Source organism: Scleropages formosus, chromosome 22 (assembly GCF_900964775.1).
Source record: "Scleropages formosus chromosome 22, fSclFor1.1, whole genome shotgun sequence".
NCBI lineage: Eukaryota > Metazoa > Chordata > Actinopteri > Osteoglossiformes > Osteoglossidae > Scleropages > Scleropages formosus.
Window position 1 is genome coordinate 9,541,380 of NC_041827.1, and position 24,484 is coordinate 9,565,863.

General features: G+C 45.2%; 2 protein-coding genes across 2 annotated transcripts in view; both read left to right on the top strand.

The window, feature by feature from the left end:
- Positions 1 to 8,167, top strand: part of LOC108918298 (integrin alpha-5-like) — a 40,518-nt gene extending 32,351 nt beyond the window's left edge. Inside the window, exons 22-30 of the mRNA XM_018725418.2 lie at positions 727 to 806; positions 1,082 to 1,162; positions 1,573 to 1,678; positions 1,935 to 2,093; positions 3,344 to 3,451; positions 6,402 to 6,515; positions 7,640 to 7,741; positions 7,837 to 7,959; positions 8,063 to 8,167. Of these exons, the coding sequence (XP_018580934.2) occupies positions 727 to 806; positions 1,082 to 1,162; positions 1,573 to 1,678; positions 1,935 to 2,093; positions 3,344 to 3,451; positions 6,402 to 6,515; positions 7,640 to 7,741; positions 7,837 to 7,959; positions 8,063 to 8,146 (957 nt within the window). The 3' untranslated portion in view covers positions 8,147 to 8,167. The remainder of the gene's footprint in view (positions 1 to 726; positions 807 to 1,081; positions 1,163 to 1,572; positions 1,679 to 1,934; positions 2,094 to 3,343; positions 3,452 to 6,401; positions 6,516 to 7,639; positions 7,742 to 7,836; positions 7,960 to 8,062) is intronic.
- Positions 8,168 to 13,543: 5,376 nt separating this feature from the next.
- LOC108918428 (heme transporter hrg1-B-like) lies at positions 13,544 to 21,221 on the top strand. Its single transcript, XM_018725631.2, has 3 exons — positions 13,544 to 13,998; positions 17,483 to 17,650; positions 19,405 to 21,221. Exons 1-3 carry the CDS (start codon positions 13,869 to 13,871, stop codon positions 19,539 to 19,541), a joined length of 435 nt encoding a protein of 144 aa, XP_018581147.1. The 5' UTR covers positions 13,544 to 13,868; the 3' UTR covers positions 19,542 to 21,221.
- Positions 21,222 to 24,484: the final 3,263 nt, after the last annotated feature.

The following is a 24,484-nucleotide window of genomic DNA, read 5'->3' on the forward strand; positions in this document are numbered from 1 at the left end:
TAATAAATCGGTTAAATTAATTTGTTGCGATTTTGATTTTTCCCTTTTTTGTTCGTATACAGACTTACTTTACAGTGATGTTAAATACACAGTAAATGCGAAATGAACTGAATGGTTTTACAGAGGGAAAAGCAACTGCCTTGTAATATAAGAAACAATGCATTGCTGGCATTACGTTTGTCAGTTGTTATTGTGCTTTTATTTTCCTGATTTTCTTTTGCTGTAAATTTTTTCTCTTTACTTAGCTTTTACTGACACTGAAGCGGGCAGCGTAATGCATGGTCTAGCTTACCCTGCTTAATATTTCAACAGCCCAAACATGAGCCAAATTAAATGGTTTTCCCAATGTAGGCACAGGTACTTTGCACGCACAGGTACTTTGATACTTCTGCAGACTGCTGGAAAACCGAAGGAACATAAAAATACAGCTGAAATCCAGTTGCACAACACCTGACCACGATTACATGCCTAGAGGTGCGTGGTGTATGTGATGTAGGCCATCAGTAATAGAGGCAAACAACAGCAATAACGGCACTGGACTGGATCACAGCTGGGTGTTTGAAACCGGCTGCTGTGTAGACAGCTCTCTCCAGCCCCAGTTGTTCCCCCTGTCCCTGTCCTGCAGTTTCACCGAGCACACTTTTCCTCTTGGTGCTCTGGTTTCTGCGCTGTGAGAACATCTCTCATTCCGGGCTGTGTCTCTCTCTCTCTCCTTTGGACTGTCAGCTGTGGGCTGGTCTCCGCTTCACCGTCCCAAGGCTGAGGGACGTGGACAGAACAGTGCAGTTTGAGTTTCAAATACGCAGGTGATTATTGATGGGGTGGACATAAATAACCATACCTTTCTTGTCTTTTGCTGTCTGTTTGACCCCTAACAGTGGTAATAATGATAAGTAATGAGTAGTGATAATAAAGATAGTAATGATTACAGTACCAATAACAATCTGACAGCACATGTGTATATATGTGGGGACCTTATCTTTAATTCACTGCCCACTGTACTGTAGTCCTGTAAGTATAATATTGATGAATCGCTCAGGATAACTGGTCCAATCCGTGTTTCTCTTCCCTCTGTCCTCAGCAAAAATGAGAACAATTCTCGCAGTGAAGTGGTGCCTTTCAGGCTGGAGGTGGCGGTGCAGGCTGATGTCATTTTACAAGGGTGAGACCTCCTCGGTTATACACGTCACTCCATTTACAGCACAGAAAAAGAGCACCTTTTGCAAAATTAAAGGTTGTCGCTCCGACTGCAAATGTTTAATTTAACTCTGTTCTGCCTCATCACGCCACAAGTGGAGTAACCATATCCCTTCTGAGCGCTTAGTTGCAGTGTAAAGGCAACAGGTAAAAATCTCATTAGTTTGTGTCCTTGACCAGCCGACTTACTGACGATAACTTCAGTCAATATCTAGATTTATACGTAGGTAAAGAGAAACTGTAAGGTTTGCTTTTTGTCTGCCAAACAGTTTAATTAAAGAACTCCATTTCTCTGTGAGAATTAATGAATAAACTGTGTCTCATGTCATAAATACATTAAAAAATAAGTGCCTTGTAATTACTGCTTCCCTTCAGCGTCTCCCGTCCAGACAAGGTCATTTTTCCTCCTGCAAACCAGGGAGACTCCCAGAGGCAGCTGGAAGAGCAAGACATTGGGCCTCCGGTCCAGCACGTATACGAGGTGGGAAGGCTGAGGCCGCCTGGGTCCCAGCTGGAGAAACAGACCCTGTAGCTGCTGTCCTGTCTCAGCTGTTAACATAGTCTGCTCCTGTCTCTAGACTGGAAATGTCTATTTTACATTTCAGTGCCGACCGAGCCTAGACAATAGATGTTACCAATAGACACAGCGAAGCAGCCTGGTGGAGACTCACGTTTTGTCCTTTTCAACCTTCCCCCTCAGCCATGCCTCTCTGATGTGTGTGTTTCTCATCCCGCAGCTGGTGAACAACGGGCCGAGCATGGTGAGCAGCATCCTTCTGGAGCTGCAGTGCCCCATGAGGGCCCACGGGTACAGGCTCATGTACCCCATGTCAGTGAGCACGCAGGGGCCCCTCAACTGCTCCACACATGGCGTAGTCAACCCTCTGCAGCTGAAGGTGAGCGCCTCTCACGCCGGCCTGCGGAAGACGCCGACCGCAGTGGAACAACCCACAGCGAGACTGCACTTGAATTCCACCGCAGCCTTTCCTTAGTTGACAACATGTTCTGTAGCAGTAAAAACACTAGAGGTGGTGAGTTTTAATTTGCAGCGGGACAGCGCCGTTGTGCTTCTGCTGCCGCGGAATATGCTGACACAATATGGGTTATTGGTGAAAACGTCAAAGACTCACAGTCGGAGGGTTTCTAGACAGTACGATTCAAATGTCGCCATACGGAGTGAGCGGGATGGTGCATTTTGCATTACTTACTATCAAATCACAATGGGTTCTGTTAACCTCCAGGAAAGAAAACAGAAAGCGAGCGATACAAACCCAGGCCGCCCCGGTTGTTTCCGTACGTTCCGTCTCACGGCTCCTTCCACTGGGCCGTCCGCGACGGAGCGGCTGCCAGAAGCCCGCGCTCAGCCTCACGCAAATGTAAACATCCATATCCCTTGTGCGGGAACCCTGAATCCCCTGTGCCAAAACATACAGAGAGGGAGTGCGGCGGTCGAGAGCGCTCCCCGGGGCTCGGTTCAGGCCCGGGCCCAAAGCCCGGGCGAAGGCGGAGCGCGCTCCAGAGGGCTGTGGGTTTTCCAGGCCTTCCGAAAGCCCGCTTTCTGACGCTAAGCCTTGCGAGGCCCTTCCCCGCCGTACGCTCCGTAAATACTCGGCTCCTGCTCAAGAGCCCCTGCAGGAGAGTCGCCGGAAGCCTGCTTTTCAATTAATTTTACTAAGGCTTTGCTGCAGCTAACTGTTTTGGGATTGCTGTTTTTGCTCACTTTCAGTTCCTAGCTGTTTATTGCAGCCCCAGTGTGTGGGTAATAGGGCCGTCTATATCTCCGCCCGTACGCATCCCCGCACGTGACAGACGGCAGGGAACTGCACGTATAAGCTATACCAGATGTGGCAGCCATTTTACTGCGCTTCTCGTTCTCATCTGTGCCTCCGCGTGCGCGCGCGCGTGTATGTGTGTATTCCACTGTCATTTGTTGGACTGGGCAGCAATAGCCTTAACAAACTTTAAATCCTTTTCCCTTTTCAGTTCTCTTCTGTTTAGAAATCTCACCCTACCCAAGAGAATTTGCCAGGCACCCCTTCCGTCCTGCGTTGGAGACAGAACGCGACCGCTCTCCTCTCCAGGGTTGTGTGAACATGCCTGTGTGTGATGTCATGTGATACATGCCTCCTTGCCGCCCTCCCCGCAGCTCCGAAGTTCCCCCACGGAGCAGACGCCGCTTCTGTCGGCCAGCGCGGACCACCATGTGGAGAGGAGAGAGGCGCGCAGAGACCAGCTGTCTGAGTTGGGCAACCTGGTGAGGCTCCATTAGGACAGAAGCGGGGGTGGTAGGGCGGTGGGGATACCGTTCAGCTCGGTGACACGGGTACGGATCACAACAAACACCATATGTTCAAAATTTTGAGGCCAACTGGGACAAAGGCCTGAACAAGAGTGGCGAAATAGAGAAGGAACCAGAAGGGACGGTTACAGTGCCGTAATTGCTCGATTTTGAAATGTTCAGAACAATTACTGGCAGGCAGAAGTAAACATCTCCTCGGAGAAATTAACCGCTGAATTCGAAGAATGGCTGCAAAATTCTGGGGGAACTATTGTTCGGACACATTTTGACACAACTTACGTCCGCATCACGTGTATTGTCACACTTTTCCAGTTTCGAGGAAAAAAAAGCCGGAACAGATGTAAGTGGTACTTGTACAAGCTTTCCGCCCTCGTCTTTCACACCTCCAGTCGCCCAGGTATGAGAGGGTGTAAACGTTGATCATCCCGGCAGTGCCTGAGGCCGAGCCTAAAATGCAAGGAGGCGGTCTGCGTGCGAGTCACATGTTGGCAAGTCACGAGGATACAATGAGAGACGCCGGTCTGGACGGCCCAGGTGGGCTTATCCATGTTCGAGGCAGACTGCTGGGTTTTGTCTCAGTTTGTTGGTCCCAGCGGAGCTGCGCCTCGAGGCCTTCGTTACGTCTGCTCTTCCGTCGGTTTGGTGCTCTTGTGGCCGTCTGTCTCAGGGCTCCCGGGATCCCCACAAACAGAGACTCCATTGAGCTCGAGTGCTTCGGGAGCCCCTGCCCGTCATCTGGTAACCTGTCTCCATCAATTGGCTCGTTGTCCTCCGAGCCTGTCCTCTTTCAAGCCTGTAATTGATTTGTTCTGTTTGATTGCCGTTTTTAAAGGAAGCACTATGCTGAGGCTATGCCCGATGATACTTGGACGCTGCTGTTGAAGAGGGCTGGAATAGCGTTGATTGTCGGGAAGCACTTTGAGTATTCTCATCACCAGCTACAGCACCTCTGTGGTCCCGGTGAAACCAGTGCAGTCAGTATTGAGTGAGACATGTGCCAGTGTGGAGCAGGTCCTTTGGGGACCTGAAGACAGTTAGAGCTGTTAAAACACATTGGAGAAGTAATGTGTCAAAATATTACAGGTAATACACATAAGATACATTTTACATTCACTTAGCAGTCACTTTTATTCAAAGCGACCTACAATGGATACTATGTAGTGTTATGGACCCACACACCTTATTCACCAAGGTGACCACACTGCTAGATACACTACTTATACTGGGTCACTCATCCATGCATCAGTGAAACATGCTCACTCCATGACACTCACACACTATGAGGGAACCTGAACAGCATGTCTTTTGAGTGTGGGAGGAAACCAGAGCACACTCACTGTGCCAGACACACACCATCTGAAGCTACTTGTCCCATGTAGGGAGCCAGAGCCTAACCCAGCAGCACAGGGCATAAGGCTAGAGGGGGAGGGGACACACCCAGGATGGAACATCAGTCCATTACAAGGCACCCCAAGCAGGACTCAAACTCCCGATCCACCAGAGAGCAGGACCTGGTCAAACCCACTACACCACAGTTCCACCATGCCCCCCATTTTACAAAACACACTTTTGTAAAATTGCATAATTAATTGAACTGATATTTGAAAACTCTGTACTACATACTGTATGAGAAACTAATATGCTGTGGACCAGTGAGTAACAGTTTATATAAAAATTAAAAGGAAGGACCCTCATTTATGGCTTTATAAGTCCAAGTTTCCCAGGAGGCCTTTGTGGCATATTGCAGAGATATACCATCACCTCTCCCCAGCAAAGAGTGCGGGGAGGGGGGGTGGAACATGCCATGGTGGGGCAGATTGTGCCAGTGAACCGTAACTAACGCACTCCCCTGCTTTTGGGGTGCCAAACTGCCCTTTCCCCGTGTGGCCTTTGAGGGACCCTGGCAGGCAGCACACCAGCGTGGCCGGCTCCACTTCACTGCCCTCATACCCTTATAAAGCCAACTTTGCCAGTTCTCAGGGGCCCTGTCTGACTGATGCTCCTGTGTAGCCTTTTTTGAGCAATGTTTTTTCACTGTATTTTTACTTTGGGTTGAATAATAGTAATTTTTTTCCCAAGGCCCACCCAGCAACTGCATAATCTGAGAGGGTTGTATGTATTTAGAGCATCAAGATGAAAGTGCTGGGAACGTGCGATAGATCATAATGTTTTTAGATTTAAAGGCAGTGTGTACACCAGCCCCACTGTTTAGAGTCTGTGTTTTTATATAGTTCTAGGTGCAGCTCTTCAGTCCATAAGGCTGTTTGGTCTTTTCCGTTTACATTTACTCACTTAGCAGACACTTTTCTTCAAAGCAACTTACAATGGATACTATGTAGTGTTACCAGCCAACACACCTTATTCACCGCGGTGACTTACACTGCTAGATACACTACTTACACTGGGTCACTCATCCATACATCAGTGAAACACACTCTATAATCTGTGTCACTCACACACTATGGGGGAACCTGAACAGCATGTCTTTGGACTGTGGGAGGAAACCAGAGCACCCTAAGGAAACCCACGCAGACACGGGGAGAACATGCAAACTCCACACAGACTGAGCGGGGATCGAACCCACGTTCTCTCACACCACTCAGGTGCTGTGAAAGAGCAATGCTACTCAGGGTGGCACCATGCTGCCAATGGGGGTAGCCTAAGGGTGGCAGCTATTGTCTTTAGACCTGAAGGTTGCAGGTTTGAGCCCCACTTCAAGCAATGTATTTAGCCTAAATTGTGCCAATTACCTGTTTCCTTGCCTTCTGCCATTTTGTTGTGAAACAACATATCAAGCTGTGCAATTAAAATTTACATGCATGTGACAGCTTTCACCGTGTGATGAATGAAACATCAAACAACATATTGCACTATTTAACTGTCCCTGTTCTGCTCACCTGTGCAGTCATGCTTCAGTGTGGAATGCTGGACACTGCGGTGCCATGTGGGCCTGTTGGAGAGGGGGACCACGGCTATCCTCAAAGTACGCTCTCTCATTTGGGCTTCGACCTTCACGGAGGTGAGGAACTCTGCGACCTGATCTTAGCGCTTTCACTAGCTGACATTTATACAACGGGAGAGATAACCAGGCCTTGTTCATGGCCCCGTAGCCTCCCTGCTTTTGTTAAAGTTTGGTTTTCCGCGTTGCACTCTGTACCACCGCAATGCTCCCTCTTATGTCATTTCCCGTGAATATGTCACTCGGAGCGGTTAAAGTTTGGTCACAAGTTCAGTTCTCATCACTTTTACCTGTTATCAGCCTCAACCAGTGAGCAGGATACCTTTAACAGCAGCCAAAGCAGTTCCTGAAGGTTGCAATGACACCACAGTTCTTGTGGTGGTGGGAAATCTTGGCTCAGGAGCACTCTGAACATTTCGACATGGTCATTAAGACTTGAGCCAGTCCAGTTGTGTGTGTGTGTGTGTGTGTCTGTGCATTGGTGTGCATTGAAAATCCATTAAACCTGTGGCTAGGGACTCTCATTGCAATGGAATGCCCAAAGGATCTTTTGGACCAGGACCAAGTCTCATGCCTGTTTGTCGAGCTTCCTGCGCCCTCTTGTGTGCCTGCACTGAAGTGTTCGGTACCACGTGCCATTAATTCATGGCTTTCCCAACCTGTAACCGTCCTGATGTATGGTATAGTCCTATCTATAGTTTTAAAGTCCCTCATCCACCCTGCAACTTCAGCAACTACAGTGTTTGCTACTAATGGCGAAAAAAAGCAGCCATTGCAGTGGTTAAGGAACTTGATACAAGAAAAATTCTCTTCTTCAGTAAGAAATTTTATGTTGTTTGAGATAGCCACACACACACACTGTCTGAAGCCACCCGTCCCAAGCGGGGTCGCGGCAAGCCGGAGCCTAACCCGGCAACACGGGGTGCAGGGGGAGGGCACGCACCCAAGATGGGACACCAGTCCATCACAAGGCACCCCAAGCAGGACTCGCACCCCGGACCCACTGGGGAGCAGACCCTGTACCAACCTGCTACGCCACCATACGCCTCCTTGTTTGAGATATCCATTTTGTATAAGTAGTGTTAAAACATTTCTTGCCTTGTGATGAAATTAATAGCACAGTCCCTGCCCGATAACGTTTACATACACTGAAAACGGGTTTCCGTCCTGTACGTTCACCACAGAGGCCATACAAGCAGTATGTGCTGGAATGCTCAGCCAGGTATGATGTGCAGAAGATGCCGTATGCCATACTTTCCAAGGAGATGCCCAAGGGATTCAGGACGGCAAGTATTCGGGTCACAGGGAGGGTTTAGATCATCTCTCAAAGGCATCTGCATGGCACCCTGGAAGTCTGACATGCTCCTATTTCTTCCATTAGGTGGTGACACCTGTGGTGTGGAACAAGCCGGACAACCAGTATTCTGTGCCCTTGTGGATCATCATACTGGCCATACTGGCTGGGCTGCTGCTGCTGACACTGCTCATCTATGTCCTGTACAAAGTGAGTTCTTACAGAAAATGACTCAATGTTGGTATTACCATGTCCATAATGTTTACTCTAAACATTTAATTAACACTCTTTTTTTTCCCCCTACATCCTGCAGCTTGGATTTTTCAAGAGGTCTCTCCCCTACGGCACTGCAATGGAAAAAGCACACCTCAAACCACAGGCTGCCTCTGAGGCCTGATGGGGAAAAACAGAAAATACAGCAAAAAACCCAAACAAAAGAACAAGACAAAAAAAAAAAAACAGCATCAATGCATCCAAACAAGTCACCTATGAGATTCCAGGCGGAATCTGTTCGACTGAGTAGCTCTCGGGGGTAAACGCTGCAGTTAGGGTATTTTGGCGGGAACACCACTGGAACTCCACTGCACTGCACTAGGAGAGCTACGAAAAGCAAATTGAATTGAATGTTGTTGATTATTTTTCTGTCTTCAAAGTGACGGAACACGGGGGACTGTTTTCAGACACTTTTTGCCGGAACAGTCGCAGCAATGGACGGGAACATCAGTGTTCCCGAAATACTGTAACATCTGCAGTGTGCACTTGTCTTCCTGGTTTCCATCTTAAGGTTCACTATGCCTGATGGAATACTTCTGGTATTTTGGGTTTTATTATTAACTGAGGGGGTGTTATGCAGAATATGGCTGCATGCTGTCTGGGTGCAGTCGGTGCTCCTTAAGTAAGTCGGCAACATAGACCTGGACTTTGACATTATTGGAACCTTTATCACCAAGAGAATGACCCTAGATATGTGAAGTCTAGTATCTTCAAAAAAGCCTTCGCTATAGTGAACCGTTTTACTGAAGAATTACAGACAGTTCTGCGTATGGATCTCTTCTCAAGTGCCTTCTCTAAAGTGTGTTTGTCTTGTGCGTGGCCTCTCAGCAACCACCAGGAAGGCCTGCAGCTGCATAGTAGCACAGTGTGAATCAGAACTGTACTGAAGTCTGAAGACTTGGCTTAAACTGCCGCCACTGTGTCTTTGGCCCAGAACGTACGTCAGACGCTTGCTGAAGAAAATGTGACTGGAGAAGGTTTGGAGTTGCAACCACCAAAGAATTTGCCATGCTGGTGGACACATGGACATCGGGAAGCTCTCCCTGGGGTGGTCCTTGCCTCTTCATCAGTTCCCATTAGTCCAGGTTGTCTTAATGTTCCTCACCAACGAACCAGCCACAAAACCTATGATAAGGAAAATGCAACACAATGAAATTCCAACAAAAGTCACCTGGGAAATGACTGGAGAAAAAAGTTCTGTATTGCAAAAGCGCTGAACTGACTGTGGTCTCATCTTTTCAGCTTCCACTAGTCTCCACAGGTTAGCAAAGTGTACTTATGAAGAAAGGGTCTTTAAGGGAAGGAAACCTTAATATAACAACTTAACCTATCAGCATATCCAAATAATACTGGGTATGAAGAAACACTCTATGTCTTAGTCTGTGTCTATGTCTATGTGTAGAGGTTATGTGTGAATTGGCAGAGGTCATTAGGGGTCACAGAAATCCACAAGATTCCAATATACAGATGCAGATTTCATTGCATCTTCTTAAAATGTTCTTTTTTTTTGTTTTTGCTTTAAAACAAAAATCAAAGAACCTTTTTACAGCCAATTTGCCAAATCAGGGAAGCATCACATACTGTACTTTGTCAGGTTTCCCTACAGTTAGTAATCTGGAGAAAATGACTTAACCTGACACTGGCTGGTTTGACTGGAATTGCTAAGCATTTATTGATGTGGAAAACCGGTGTATTGTAAAAAGGTTTCAGGTTGTCCGACTTTGCAGTTCAAAGAAGAGGTTTGTCTGGAGTTAAAGCAGAAAGCTCTACAGTGTGAACATGTATGAGCAAAGTAGAAAGCGAGGCTCCAGGGTTTTGGGAACCTTTTGAAAAGCTTGTTTTAAGTGCAATATGTCTTTACGTCCTTTGTTTTTCATAAGTGTGGACTTTTCAAAGGCTGACCCATGTGCGTTGTGTTTAACTTAATCCATGCATTTCTCTCAGCCTTTACTCCTCAATTGCTCCAATCTGCGAAGGTCTTAGCAGGAAATGCATGATAATCCTCCCAAAGTTCAGCTTGCTGAGGTGAGGCTACATCTGGTTTTTCAATTGAGGTGCCTCCACCTTCCTTGCTGCCTTACTCGTTTCGTCACAGAAGCCAATGTTTTTTGCAGTGAATGGTACAATAGTAACACTAAGCGCCCCAATAGCATGTGAGAAAAAGGAGTCAAGCCCCTCTACTGCCCCAAATTGTATTTCTATGCATCTGTATGATTTTTAGCTAATGTTATTTGTAGTTCTGTAAATTCTTTGAAATTTAATGAGGAATTTATATTTTAAATAAAAAAGCACTGGGTTATACCTTTGGAAGTTTACTTTTTATTTTTCTTGTATCTCCCAATCATCTAAAGTTGTAAATTTATATCAGGTAAGGAGAATATTTGAAAATTTTAACAATTCAGTGAAACTCTGATTTGTTTTGAAATGTCCTCTCCCCATATTGTGGGAAATGCTTTTTAAAATCTTTGCTTTATTGTTATATTTTACTGTAAACAATTAAAATAAAAATTCAGTTTTTAATATCTTTTGATCATACAGATCATTTTAAGCAGATCTTACAAGTGTCTGCAACAGCCACAGGACTAAGCTCCACATTTTGGAAGGTTTAGCGGTATGCTCACCCCAGAAAATGTTACCCACATTTATTTTTCTTACGAATGCAGTTTGTATTTAAAAGGGACTTTGCATGATATGAATCACTGGGTAATAAGGAAGTAGGAAAACAAAAATCCCTGCAAACCAGTTTCCAAGTACAGGTTTTAATTACTCTGTGTATTATTTACATTTACATTTATTCATTTAGCAGATGCTTTTCTCCAGGTAAGGGGAGAGTTTTTGCCCCAGGTGGAGGAGTTCAAGAATCTTGGGGTCTTGTTCACGAGTGAGGGAAGAAGGAAGCGTGAGATCGGCCACAGACTGGGAGCAGCGGCAGCAGTGATGCGGTCGCTGTACCGGTCTGTAGTGGTGAAGAGGGAGCTGAGCCATAAGGCGAAGCTCTCCATTTACCGGTCGATCTACTTCCCTACCCTCACCTATGGTCATCAACTCTGGGTGATGACCGAAAGAGTAAGATCGCGGATACAAGCGGCCGAAATGAGTTTTCTCCGCAGGGTGCTTGGGACTCACTCTCCGTGACGGGGTGAGGCATTCGGACATCCGGGAGGAACTCGGAATAGAGCCGCTACTCCTCCACATTCAGAGGAGCCAGTTGAGGTGGTTCGGGCATCTGATAAGGATGCCCCCTGGGCGACTCCCTTTGGAGGTGTACCGGGCATGGCCAACTGGGACGAGGCCCCGAGGTCAGCCCAGGACCCGCTGGAGGGATTATATCTCACAGTTGGCCTGGGAACAGCTGGGGATCCCCCAGGTTGAGCTGGAGGAAGTTGTGGGGGACGGGGGGGCTGGGCCTCTCTGCTCTCCCTGCTGCCACCGCGACCCTTTTAGGACAAGCGGGTCAGAAGATGGATGGATGGATTTTCTCCAAAGTGACATACAGCTCGGAGAAAAGTGTTTCACCAACATATGGAGACATGTGATTCATGAAGTAAAGTGTCTTAGTTCAATACCCCCATCCTTGCCAGCATACACTACACAAACAGTTGTATATAGAATTGACAGGGAGGCACTTTTTTTTAACACATAGGCAGTGAAGGTTTATGAAGCAGACAGAAGATGAAGAAAGCAGCGAGCCAGAACGAGATGTGTTTTGAGACTCTTCCTGAATGCTGAGAGGGATTCAGCAGTTCTCAGGGAGGGAGGGAGCTTATTCCACCAGTTTAGAGCTAGAACTGAGAACCACGTGCAGCGAGTGATCAAGTCTTGCAGGTATGTTGGAACAGATCCACTGATGGTCAGGTAGGCCATAACCAGAGTCTTGAACTTGTATAAATTATTAAAACTGCAAGTCACTTTGGAAAAAAGCATTAGCTAAAAAAAGATGTCATTTAAATGTACTTTACTCCTCTGCTCATTAGACACATGAGCCTCTTATCTACAAGGCTTATGTTTCTGAAGAAAGAGCACTGCTGAATTTATATAATTTTAATTATTGGCAAACAATTATTAAATTAATTGCAAGCAATACTAAATTAATCTCTTTTTTTTTTCTTTGATACTAAATGTCATCATTTGAACTCAGGAAGGTAAGCAAACTAAGCCAAATTTTTACCTACAACATTATGATCTCCATAAATTCAAAATGCCAGCGGTGTAATTACCTCACACCCGGGAATCACTACACCATTACTGAGACAGATTTAGTCACATATCACTCAGTTTAAAGCTCAGCTGAATTAGACATGGGAACGTTAACAGAGGAAAGAGGAACACACTACTATGGTCCTTGGAGGCTGCAAGTGTTTCTCAGCCTCAACTCTTCAATGCTCCATTGAAGTATTTAACCTGGATAGTTACCGTGCCTGGAAGGTCTGCTGTCAAACAGGGTTTCAGTCATTACTCGCTCACTCAGTGTCCATAACTGCCCGTCTGCCACAAAACAGAGCTGTGGGGTTGGTCTGGACCCTATCCTGGATGCAAGGGGCACTGGGCTTGGTGTGGTAAACCGTGCGTGGAACAAAGAGTATGGTATCACATTCTATGCAAAGCTTCCATGGAAATTTTGTTTCCATTTTTTCATCAATTGTAATCAAGATAAATGTTATGGTTATTATGTTTTCATGCAATTAAACAAGATGTAAAAAGTTGGTGTAACATTTTACGCAGGCGATTCTATAGATTAGTACATTAAGTACCTGTATTTTCCTACCACTTGCTCCCATCTATGTGTAATTTATGCTAAGTACCTTTCTCAAGGGTACTACAGATGGAGATGAGATTCGAACCTTTTGGTCCAAAGGCAGCAGCTCTAACCACTGGCTAATCGGTAAGTTTTACATTTATGAATGGGTGAATTTCTTTAACAGCCTTTGTTGTGTTATAACATGAACTTACCTGAAGGTTCTTTGTTTATTTCTCGCTCCCATAATAATAATAATAATAATAATAATAATAATAAATGGTGGCACAGTGAGTAGTGCTGCTGTCTCACAGCGCCTGGGTGGTGTGAGAAAACGTGGGTTTGATCCCTGCTAAGTCTGTGTGGAGTTTGCATGTTCTCCCTGTGTCTGTGTGAACTTCCTCCAGGTGCTCTGGTTTCCTTTTTCAGTCCAAAGACATGCCGGTCAGGTTCCCCATAGTGTGTGTGAGTGACACAGAGAGAGTGTGTTCCACTGATGTATGGATGAGTGACCCAGTGTAAGTAGTGTATCTAGCAGTTTAAGTCACCGCGGTGAATAAGGTGTGTGGGCTGATGACGGTACAGAGAGTTCGTTGGAGGTCGCTTTAGACAAAATCGTCTGCTGAGTGAATAAACGTAAACGTAATAATTAGAAAACTGAATGTGCAGTACATCTTCCAAGACTGTAGGCGGCGCTGTTCGGACGCTCCTCCGTCGCTCGGCGCGCACCAGAGGCGAAGTGCTATTTTTTTTTTTTTTTTCTTTTTTTTTTTCCTCTCTCGTTGCTCTCAGCGCGTCGCCTCTGTGTCTCGGGGTGTCAACAAGCGCTGCGATGTAGTTACGAACCGTCGGCGAAAACGAGGCTCTCGGTCGGCTGTCGGTCCGTGCAACTGCTCTGCGCGCGCGTCCTTCATGGTGTTTCGTAACCGCCGCTGCTGGTCTCGCCAGTCCGCGCGCGCATTTGCACACAGCAGAGCAGGCGGGCGGACAGCGAGCGATCGATCGATCGATCGGTCGCGCTCTTCCGTTATTATTTTAGCGGCGGAGCCGGAGGAGGGTTAAGTTTCGGAGCCGTTGTTGGTTGGTTTTCTCGGCCCGGGCCGAGGCGATCATGGGGTTCAATAAGACGTACCTGAGTGCGGGATACGCGTCTTTCGGGCTCGTGGTGGGACTGTCCGCTTTCCTCGTCTGGAACATCGTGTACAAACAGCCGTGGACAGCCGCTCTGGGGGGGCTCTCAGGTACCGTACCGTACCGTACCGTACCGCACCTCCACCACCACTCCACTCATCATCATCATCATCATCACCACCAGAGGAGCCACTCCTTGGCTTGAACTTGTCATCATCACTGTGTCAGTTACTCTTGTTTTCTCAGCGCAGTACCGACTAGCGGATTCATCATCATTTTGCTGCTATAATAATTTATTAATAAATCATGGCAGTGGTGGATATTGATATGATGATGTCGGTATTAATAAATAAAGACGCGTAAACAAAGCGAGGGGACAGGGGACGTGTCCCTCCCAGTGTTTACACAACCCGGCGGCCGACTTCGGACTTCAACTTGTCCCTCCAACATTTGACAAATGATTTGTGTATTATAATAATAATACTTTCGGTAACCAACACCTGGCACGTTGTTACACCCGTGATGAAATAAAAATGTAGGGTAAATTGAAGTTATCACGTGAAAAGTTATGCAGAGCCCCATGATGATCCTGGGTGCTGGGTTTTTCATAATAATCACTTGTAATAAATATTACTAGAATTTACTGTGAACGCAACAATAACGGTGTGACTGCATTTTCGAAGGGAAACTTATGCAAAACACTGGCTGGTACAAAGTTTACCCTGCGCGCCGGTGTGGAACTTGGTGCAGATCAGGGCCTTTTTTTTTTTTCTTTAAATTTTAATAAATAAATAACTATTTTAACTTGTTTACTGGTTTGGACTCACCGATACTCAAAGTGAGCCCCTTTGACCAGTCTACTTTAACTCTCCTCATTTTCTTTGTATGTGTTTCTCCGTAGCCATTAAGTCCTAGGCATTAATTGATTTTATTGCACTTTTAGAGTTTTCCCCTCTCTTTAAGTTGTATAAAATGTAGTTATTTAGCAATACCAATTGGTTCACGCAAATAGTAGTCTAAGGTGTTAATATTTAGTTCACTGCATAGTTAAATTGCTTAGTGGCCCTCGAATATTTCATGTCCGTGAACTTTGAAGTCATAATGAACTTCTCTTTATATCAGCAGTTTCTATGCAGGTTTTGCACAGAGGAGCTACGTGAACTTTAATGCAAGTGCGGCCGGCCTTCAGATCGGGTGGGATGTATGAGGAAGAGTAACTGAGCGAACTTGTCAGGCTCTCACTCCAGATGAAACTTGTCTCGAACCTTCCTTGCTGTTTTTTCCAGCGTGTCGCAATGAAGGAGAATATCTTACGATGATGGCTGTTACATAAAGAGAAACATGGTCGGACCACTTGCGTGCTCGTACTAAGCCCTCGTTTTCTCGAAGTATCACGTGCTCTGATGTGTCTTTATGCAGGACTCTTCTGACAGCAGCACGCATATTTGTCACGGTCCGTAGACTCCTTGCAGGCGACGTAGACCCGGTGATGTCACGACTCCAGCGCTTTCCCAGAGCGCCAGCCCTGCCTTGCCTACCGCTGCACGTGACCATTGGAGCCGTGCGAACCGCGGCGGGGCACGAACAGAGTCCGTCTTGTGAAACGGAGAAGTGACCCCGCGGATGCGAGGCAGGAAAGCGGAAGGCAGCTATGTGCGACCACGGAAAAGCTTGCGCGGCAGAACGCGCTGCTGTGTCATGGCACTGTGGTTCCTGACACTCTGTCCCCACGCTGAGTCACCGCAGACCAGCGTGTCCCCGATTAGGCAACATGGAGCGGGTCGACCCGGGCCGAGTGACAACGTTTGGCTTTTTATCAAAGTACTTCAGCTCATTAACATTTATCATTTAGCTGACACTTTTCTCCAAAGCCGCTTGCAGTGTTAAGCTACTTAGTTACTTACTCGTTTATACAGCTGCATAATTTTACTGGAGTAAGTCCAAGGTACTTTGCTCAAGCATCGTAAAACTGACGTTTGCATTCACGTGGTGTGAATTAATTTCAAAAGCTGCCCTCCACCCAAAAAAAAATGACAGCTTTTCATACTCAAGGCTTATTTGGAAACTGGCAAATTTGATGGTAAAATACTCTTTATATTAATACACATTATTTAATATGTATATAAAACAGAAAAAAATATAAAATAAGTTTATATAAAACAGAAAAAGTGTGTAAATACAAAATATTTATAAAATCTATTGCACATATGAAGCATAACAGAAAGCTTAAAAGGACAGTAGAAGTAAAACACTGATAGTAACAGCCTCTGAGTGGCACAAAAGTAAATGTTTCAACCAAAACGGCTACATGCGCTTGTTTAAAATGCACACCACTATCAGCGGTGTATATAAAAGGTATGAACAGGCTGTAAAGGCCTTCAGATGCTGGATTGTTCAACTTGTTGGCCTTGCACCACCGGTAGTAATTTGTTCTGGTGACTCTTCTATTTCCAATCTGCCGTTGCCCTCTGACATTTTTCCCACATTAGTCTTCTTATTACGAAGTTAATAATTGGTACTTTTTTTGCATGTTCTTCTCTGCAATTTCTATACGCATTATTGTTATTTCTTACTGAGCAGTTTAGGGCAAATGTTTGGGAAGTGAGCTCTATAAAAACACTTTGAATTGATTTTTGTGATGAATTGTGTCAACAATTTAACTGGGTGCTCATATTACAAATATTCCAGTCAGGGATTTCTGAAAATCAAAACATTGTTCTGCGTGTTTGTTTATTTTTAATTGTATTTTCTTACTTATTTACAAGAATTGTTTATTGCGAAAAGAATGCCACCTACGTTTTCCTATCCAGTAGTTATTTGACAGTAAAGACGCTTGAACAGAGCAGGGATTTGGGACAGGATTCATTCAGCTCCCTTCCACAGGGTTTAGAGTTTGTGTAGTGTTTCTGAGTGTGGGTTATCAATAACAAATCTATACAATATAAATCTGTTAATTTTTTTTTTTTTTATCATTAAACAGGAATTTAAGACAAAATTTTCAATATCAGTCATTTTAACTCTTGGGTTAGGGTTAAAGTTTTAATCTAACTTGTAGTTAATGTTAATATAAAAGTCTTGCAGCATAGTTTTATTTTTTATAGCTATATCCAAGACTTTTACAGAACCTTCCCAGGGAATATATTGAAGCATGTTTCTATTTTCTAAGTTAGTAATAGATAATCCAATTCCTGGTGCAGACTGGTGTCCCATCCAACATGTTCCCTGCCTCACCCCCTCTGTTTTCAGGATAGCCTCTGAAATACAGTGACCCTGCACAGGACAAGCAGTGGATGAAAATGGAATAAAAATCTTACAGTGAATTTTCATTAATTATAGTTTTATATGAGGGTTTTACAGAATGTAATGTGACTAAATTGAGGGATATGTTCATTACTAAGCTGCTTTTATTGTGATGTAGTGCTTGGATTTTTGAGCAAAGTGATTTATGAATGGACTTCTGATTCCCAGAAATTGAAGACCCAACGTAATAGATACTATAATATTTCTTCTCCAGGCAGAAAACAACGTGTTCTTTTTCTCAGCTGAAGTTCTAAACCCAGTGCATTGTGGAATGTCTTCTGGCTGTGTCTACAGGTGTGCTAGCACTTTGGGCCCTTGTCACTCACGTCATGTACCTGCAGGACTATTGGCGCACCTGGCTGAAGGGCCTCAAATTCTTCCTCTTCATCAGCATCCTCTTCTCCTTCCTGGCTGTGGTGGCCTTCATCACCTTCCTCTCTCTAGCCATTACGCAGAAGCAGTGTGAGTTTCTCGGTTGCTCAATTTCCGAACAGCCCGCCCCCTTATCACAAATCTTTTTACCCGATGCTTCCTGTCTCCAGCTTTCGTTTTCTGCCACCCTTTCCTTCTTACCACTGAAGAGCCAAACTTAGTGTTCATTAGCAGCAGATTCTTCTCACACTTGCTCTCCCTTAAGAAGCTAAGCTGTCCTGTCTACTGAAATCTCTTCAGTGGGTTCAAATATCAAGAGAAATAAGTTTTCAAAACGCTCTCCCCCAGCCTCTCAGTGGTAACGCATTGCCGAAGAATGCTTCGTAAGGTGAACATAACTAAAAAAATGCAACTGCCAATAGTTTTGGCGGTAAGAATTTTTGTGTGTTCCTGAGCTCCAAAAGTGACACCCATTTATGCTAAAATATCACCAAATCCCATCGAAATGGACGTTTACTTTAACGTAATGTTTAATGTAGTTAACGTTAGTTATAACAAGGCAGTTTCCTCTCATTACGTAGTCTATAGTACTGTATGCCCGTCTACTTGCGCTCCTCCAGCTCTTACTGTGCACTTTACAAGGTGTGGCTTTCCTCCAGGTGCCCCAGTTTTGTGTTTCAGGTGGATTGGTGACTCTGAATTGCCCATAGTGTGTGTGTGTGTGTGTGTGTGTGTGTGTGTGTGTGTGTGTGTGTGTGTGTGTGTGTGTGTGTGTGTGTGAGACATTGTTCTGCTGCCCAAAAAACACATCTGACCATGTCACCACATAAACCTTATAGGATATGCTACAGTAAACTTGCACTTAAAAAATAATAAGACATATAATACTACACCTTTTTACAAAATATGTTGTAATTACTAATAAACAAAGAAGCTGTAAAAATACCAATATACATAGAATAAATACATATTATATATATATCTGTGTGTATATATGTAGATACAGACAGAAGAAGCAGTGCCCCCTTCTTTTGGAAATTACACTTGAATGGCTGGGATGAGGGCTTGGAAAGGGGACATTGCTGAGAGCTCATGGAGGCCATTAGATATTAACCATCTCTTGGACCCCAGCTCTGTATCCCGTTCACCTGACAGCCCCTCAACAAACCACACAGGGAATAGTAGCTGGAACTCCTGCCATAGACAGGGCTGGGTCTCCTCATGGGTTCTGGACCCTTTGGTGGCAGTTCCAGAATTTTCACCTCCAGCTCTGCCTCAAAACAGTGTTTGATCTTCAGGGAGTGTGAGGTCCCACACAATGACTCCTGGGATGTCCCCATTCTTCTACTTGATCTTGGCTCCTGGCTCTGGACGCACCGCTGGGCGTACGGGTGGCTGGGCTCAACCCCGGTCTAGTGGTTCGTGCTGCCCGGACCTCGGTCTCGAAAAGCCCAGGCTCTCACCCCTAAGGTCCCCCTCTAAATCATCCTCTGTCCTCCCCGATGAGTCTTTACTTGGCCATGTCCGTTCTCCATAAAAATGTACCAACTCATCACTAAACCGAAGAGTGCTGCTGAATCTGCTACCCAATGTTACTGCCGGGGACAGTCTTCTGGCCCATGGCCTTTCTCCTCATTTGTCATTTGTAATTCAGCTGCTGTAGTAAATGGAAGTTTTACACTCTAAAGCTCAACTTATTATATGTGCTCATTAAATATATAATAATGTGTGTCGCTGAGGGATAAATGGAGTTTTACTGCATGCCAGTGTAATATATTATTTACTGGCTCTACATCTTTTGGCTAACGCCACTGTTGTGTTTGATATTTCCATTTCCACGGCAGCTCTCACCGACCCCAGGAGTTTCTACCTGTCCAGCGTGTGGAGCTTCCTGAGCTTCAAATGGGCCTTCCTGCTGGGACTCTACTCCCATCGCTATCGCAAGGAGTTTGCTGACATCAGCATCCTCAGTGACTTCTGAGGTGCACTGCTCAGGGGTCCTTGGGGTGAGGGTGCCGGTGTCGCCCCCTCCCCTCAGAGGTTCAGAAAACCCTGCCCGTCCTGCCCGGAGGATTTGATCCGTTCCACGTTTACGTTCACGGCTTTTTAAAGACACGGGTAGGACCCCCGTATGATCCGCCGGTTCGCTTAAACGCGGTTGACCGCGGTCCGAAAAAAATTAAACAGAAAATTACAGAAATATAGTAAACGTTCATAAGTGAAATTGCTCGCTGTTCCGAGTTACGTGATGAAATCTCGTGCGGTCCCACCTGGGACGTTCATCATCCCTTTTGTCCGGCGTATCCGTGCTGTGTGCTCTACCCAGCCGTTAGTCGCTTAGTAGCCGTCTCGGTTATTAGATCGACCCCCACGGTACCGCAGTGCTTGTGTTCGAGTAACCCTTATGTCGCGTAATAATGGCCCCAAAGCGCAAGAGTAGCGATGCCGGCAAATCGGTATATAGTGTTTGCTACTATCCGCGGTCTCAGGCATCCGTTGGGGGGGCTCGGAACCTATCCCCCGCGGATACGGGGGTCCTCCTGCATATGCTAATGAGCGTGTATGCGTGCTCTTTTCCCAAACGCTAATGTGTGTCGTCATCTGTCCCACGTGGTGCTCATCGGGCGCACTGCTGGTATCCCACAAAAGCTCCACTAGATGTACGTGATTCTGTACGCGCCACGCGTTTCCTCGTGGGAGGGAGCAGGACTGCCCGCTGTTGTTGTGTGGAGGACGAGAGCGAGAGCGAGTGGCAGTTTCGTGTAAATATGTTTCTTATGTAGGGTCTTCAGTAGCATTTGGTTAGCGGTCTGAGCAGGGGGGAGCAGGACGGAGCCACAGAGTGCGGTTGCTTAAGTTTTGTGACGATCGCAGCGCCTCCCTCGGTGCTGTCAGTTACCACGGTTTGGCGCGTTTGTTTACCCCGATTCCACTTCGTTCAACTTTTAGTACCCAGAATTTTTCTGATATTCCGAAGCCTCCGTATTGTGATGTTTGGTGCAAGATCAGTCTGTTGCAGCTTTATTCCTCGCCACAGGGAGGTGTTGATGGATTGCGTTTCCCTTCTCTGCAAGTTAAATATGGATTTTTGTAAGCAGTTCACGTGTATGGGAACTAGACTCGTACATTTATTGGTACCACGATATGCACATTCGGTGGAATGTCTTGGGTTCCATAGTATAGATGAACATACAAATGCACTTTATTATTAACAGAATGATGAATCCTATTTTTTGCTGTACTAGACTGTGATTCGTTCATATTAAAGATGCAGAGTGTGTTCAGTTTTTGGGTGACAGGCGAGAGTGTATTAATTTACAGTCATTTGGGTGTGTGCTGCAGTTTTCCGATACCTAGAAATTCTGGCCTTTCACAAGTAGTACGTGTTTGTCAGGCACAGGACAGGACTTGCCTGCAGTGATTATATATATAGGTTCCTTTTTTTTAAACAAAGAACATTGTTTTGACATTTAAAGATTTAAAAACGTCTTCTCTTGGTCTGATTTTATTGTTTTAAAAGTTTTTGTCCCCCTCACTGTGCAGATGCATCTCTTGTACTGAAAAATAATTAAAAGCCAGTTTTATTATATTGATACTTGTGTAAAATCTGTGTAAGTGAAATTGTCAAGGGAACATTAATAAAAACATTATTTTATGATTATCTCTTTGCTGACTGTTGGTTTGTAAAAAAAAAAAAAAGAAAAAAGATAGAAAAAAACAAATATTAAGTGTGTTACAGATGTGTCTATCAAGAGGACATTCAACAGTATTATTTCCTGGACACTTAATAGCAGGTATAGTATGTATTTCAGGTGAAGTTGATGTGCACTGAGTCATTTGTTCAAAACTACTTTCATCATTGTATTATTACATTTATTCACTTAGCAGACACTTTTCTCCAAAGTGTCTTACAATGGATACTATGTGGTGTTATGAGCCCACACACCTTATTCACCGCGGTGACTTACGCTGCTAGATACATTACTTACACTGGGTCACTCATCCATACATCAGTGGAACACACACACTCTCTCTGTCACTCACGCACTATGGGGGAACCTGAATAGCATCTCTTTGGACTGTGGGAGGAAACCAGAGCACCCTGAGGAAACCCACGCAGACACGGGGAGAACATGCAAACTCCACACAGACTGAGCGGAGATTGAACTTTCCTCAAGGACCGCAGTTACCTAGCCATCTAATAAGAAAAAGATGATAATTTTAAAGGGTCTCTGGTAAGGAATTTGGTAAAAGCACCAGTCTAATCATCACATTACTTAAGTCACATCATATAGCATGATAGCAGTAATGAGAATTGATTTAATCTCATGTTGTCACTAATGCTAATAATCCATCCTGATATACAATATGCTTTTGAAAATATTTATAACTGTTTGTTGCTGGAGGACTGAAAGGGTGAAGTTTTTATTAGAAACTGCTGATGATACACTGATACTTAGCCTCAGTCTGCAGACCAATTAAGATGTGCCCAGAGAAGCCAAAAGAGCCTAATACCAGGCCTGGAAACACTTAACTACCGAGACGCCTAATCGGCATTAACGCAGAGATAACAGGTCGTGTTAGTCGTGTGGTCATTGTGGTCAGTGCAATAAAAAGTACTTTTCAAAGGACCCTCCAACACATCTGGTATGATGGCAACCAGTGTTTGCTTCCACTCCCAACAACAACAACAACAAACAACAACGACAACAGCAACATTTTAACAAGGAATTTTTTTTTTTTTTTTTTTTTTTTGGATAAGTGAAAGGGGTGATTTTAAACATCTGGCAGAAATTGAAGTGAGTCTATTTATAGTCTTGGCTTTGTGAGGTGTTGTAAATAACAGCACAAATGTTTGGCCCTGAATTCTAAACATAAAGTTTCTTGAAGGGACTCGTAGGGTGGCCTAATTTTGAATTTGCATTTAATTTTATGCCTGGTTTTCTGAAATCCGGGGAGGAAACAATCAAAACTCTCAGCTGGCCCAACGGGTGTAAAGAAGAGGAAGAAGACTGTGAAAGTGTACGTGTGTGCGTGGCAGACGGTTGTCTATCCACATGCACGCAGAAGCGTAATGTTAGACTGGTCTCATCATTGCACAATTAGCGAAAATATTAAGGTTTGCTCTACTGCATATAAATGATGTTTGCACTGGAAGTGATCTATTTTGAAGACTCCTCCCTTGGACGGTGCTGTATGGCCACACAGGAAATGAGGCTCAGCCGCTGCTTTATACTTGGCTGCCTCTGTGGAATGATCTGCACACACCTGTCTCCCCCCCTTCTGTTCGTGCACCGGAGTGCTGCCGTGTTCTTCTCCCTTCTATTCATATTATGAGTCTCTTTGGGTCTACGCACGCTTCGCGGGCCTCCACGCTTCACTTTTGCTCGATCCTTCAGCCGTGGACGGTCGTGCGGTTATTTAACGTCGTCGTTTCATCCCCGCTCAGAGTGTGGAGTTCGCATGGGTTTCCTCTGGGTGCTCTGGTTTCCACCCACCGTCCAAAGACACGTGCTTCAAGTGAACGGGCAGCTCTACACATTACCCATGGTGTCAACGTGTGTTCCGCAGGTGTATAGATGAGTGACTCTCTGTAGGCAGTGTACTGCGGTGTATCCCGTGCATCTAGTGTAAGGCACCTTGATGAAAAGGCATTATATTTACATTTATTCATTTAGCAGATGCTTTTCTCCAAAGTGACGTACATCTCAGAGAAAATACACACATGCACATCGTCTGAACCGCTCGTCTCATTCGGGGTTGCGGGGAGCCGGAGCCTAACCAGGCAACGCAGAGCGTAAGGCAGGAGGGGACACACCCAGGATGGGACGCCAGTCCATTGCAAGGCACCCCAAGTGGGACTTGAACCCCAGACCCACCGGAGAGCAGGACCCAGTCCAAGCCACTGCACCCCCCTAGAGAAAATACAATTTGTGCAATACCTTAGGAGAAAGAGAGACACAGATAAATATTACGGTGTGCTCTACACCAAAGCATGCGCTAAATGTGAATGTTGTGTGTCGCACTTCCAATGTCACTTCTTCCAGTAACAAAGGGAATGTTAATCATGCGGCGCTCGAAGGACATAGCGGATTAGACAGAGTTAGTCATAGCAAAGTGGAAAAACAACAGTTGTTCCTCTGTAATCGCTTTCCATTAGGTTTGCGGTCCACGTTTAAACTGGCATTCCAGATATATGCTGCAGAAGTTCCACGTCCATTGATACGCGCAAGAGCTGCTAATACTGCGCTCTTTAAGAGTCACATCAAAACCCATTGTGTTTATTTTTTTTTATTTTTTTTTCCGCAGTGCTTTTCGTGACGGAAAGCCACATAAAAGGGCGAGTACAGGACATTCAGAGCCCGTGGTCCCCGGCGTATTAACAAGCTTACCATGGACACTTGCTTCAGCTAATGACCATGGTCCTGGATTGCTGCCGCCTACAGCACGGAGATATTCTCCCTGTTGGTCCTTGGGGACTGGCGGGATTTTTATTGTTTGAAAATCCTCACAAAAATATTTGTGATGTCATCTTTACAGACAAAAAAAAGCACAAGCCTCCTGCACCTGGTAAGCTGGCCCATATGAGATGTATAAAATGAGACAACCCATGAGAAAAGAAAAGTAAGTCTGAGTAGCTTCAGACAACTGACTGGCGCAAGATCTGAGCCAAATGTATTCATACATGCAATAATTTATTAGTTATAATACTGCACATATTTCCCTGTCCACTTAGCTAAAGCTTTGGTTCTGGCACCGATTTCAAATTTTATTTCCTGCTGCGACCACTCTCCATATCCTCACTTGTCTTCGTCGTCATTCCGTCAAACCGGGGGGAGTTAGATAAGCATTATCAGGACTCCTTTCGAACCTCTTTCGCTGTCCACATGAGGTAATTTGCCAGTTTCATTCCCCCATTACTGT

Coding starts and splice junctions, on each gene's coding strand:
- LOC108918428 (XM_018725631.2), top strand. CDS start 13,869: ATGGGGTTCAATAAGACGTACCTGAGTGCGGGATACGCGTCTTTCGGG. Junction 13,999..17,482: donor CGCTCTGGGGGGGCTCTCAG/GTACCGTACCGT, acceptor CTGTGTCTACAG/GTGTGCTAGCACTTTGGGCC. Junction 17,651..19,404: donor AGCCATTACGCAGAAGCAGT/GTGAGTTTCTCG, acceptor TTTCCACGGCAG/CTCTCACCGACCCCAGGAGT.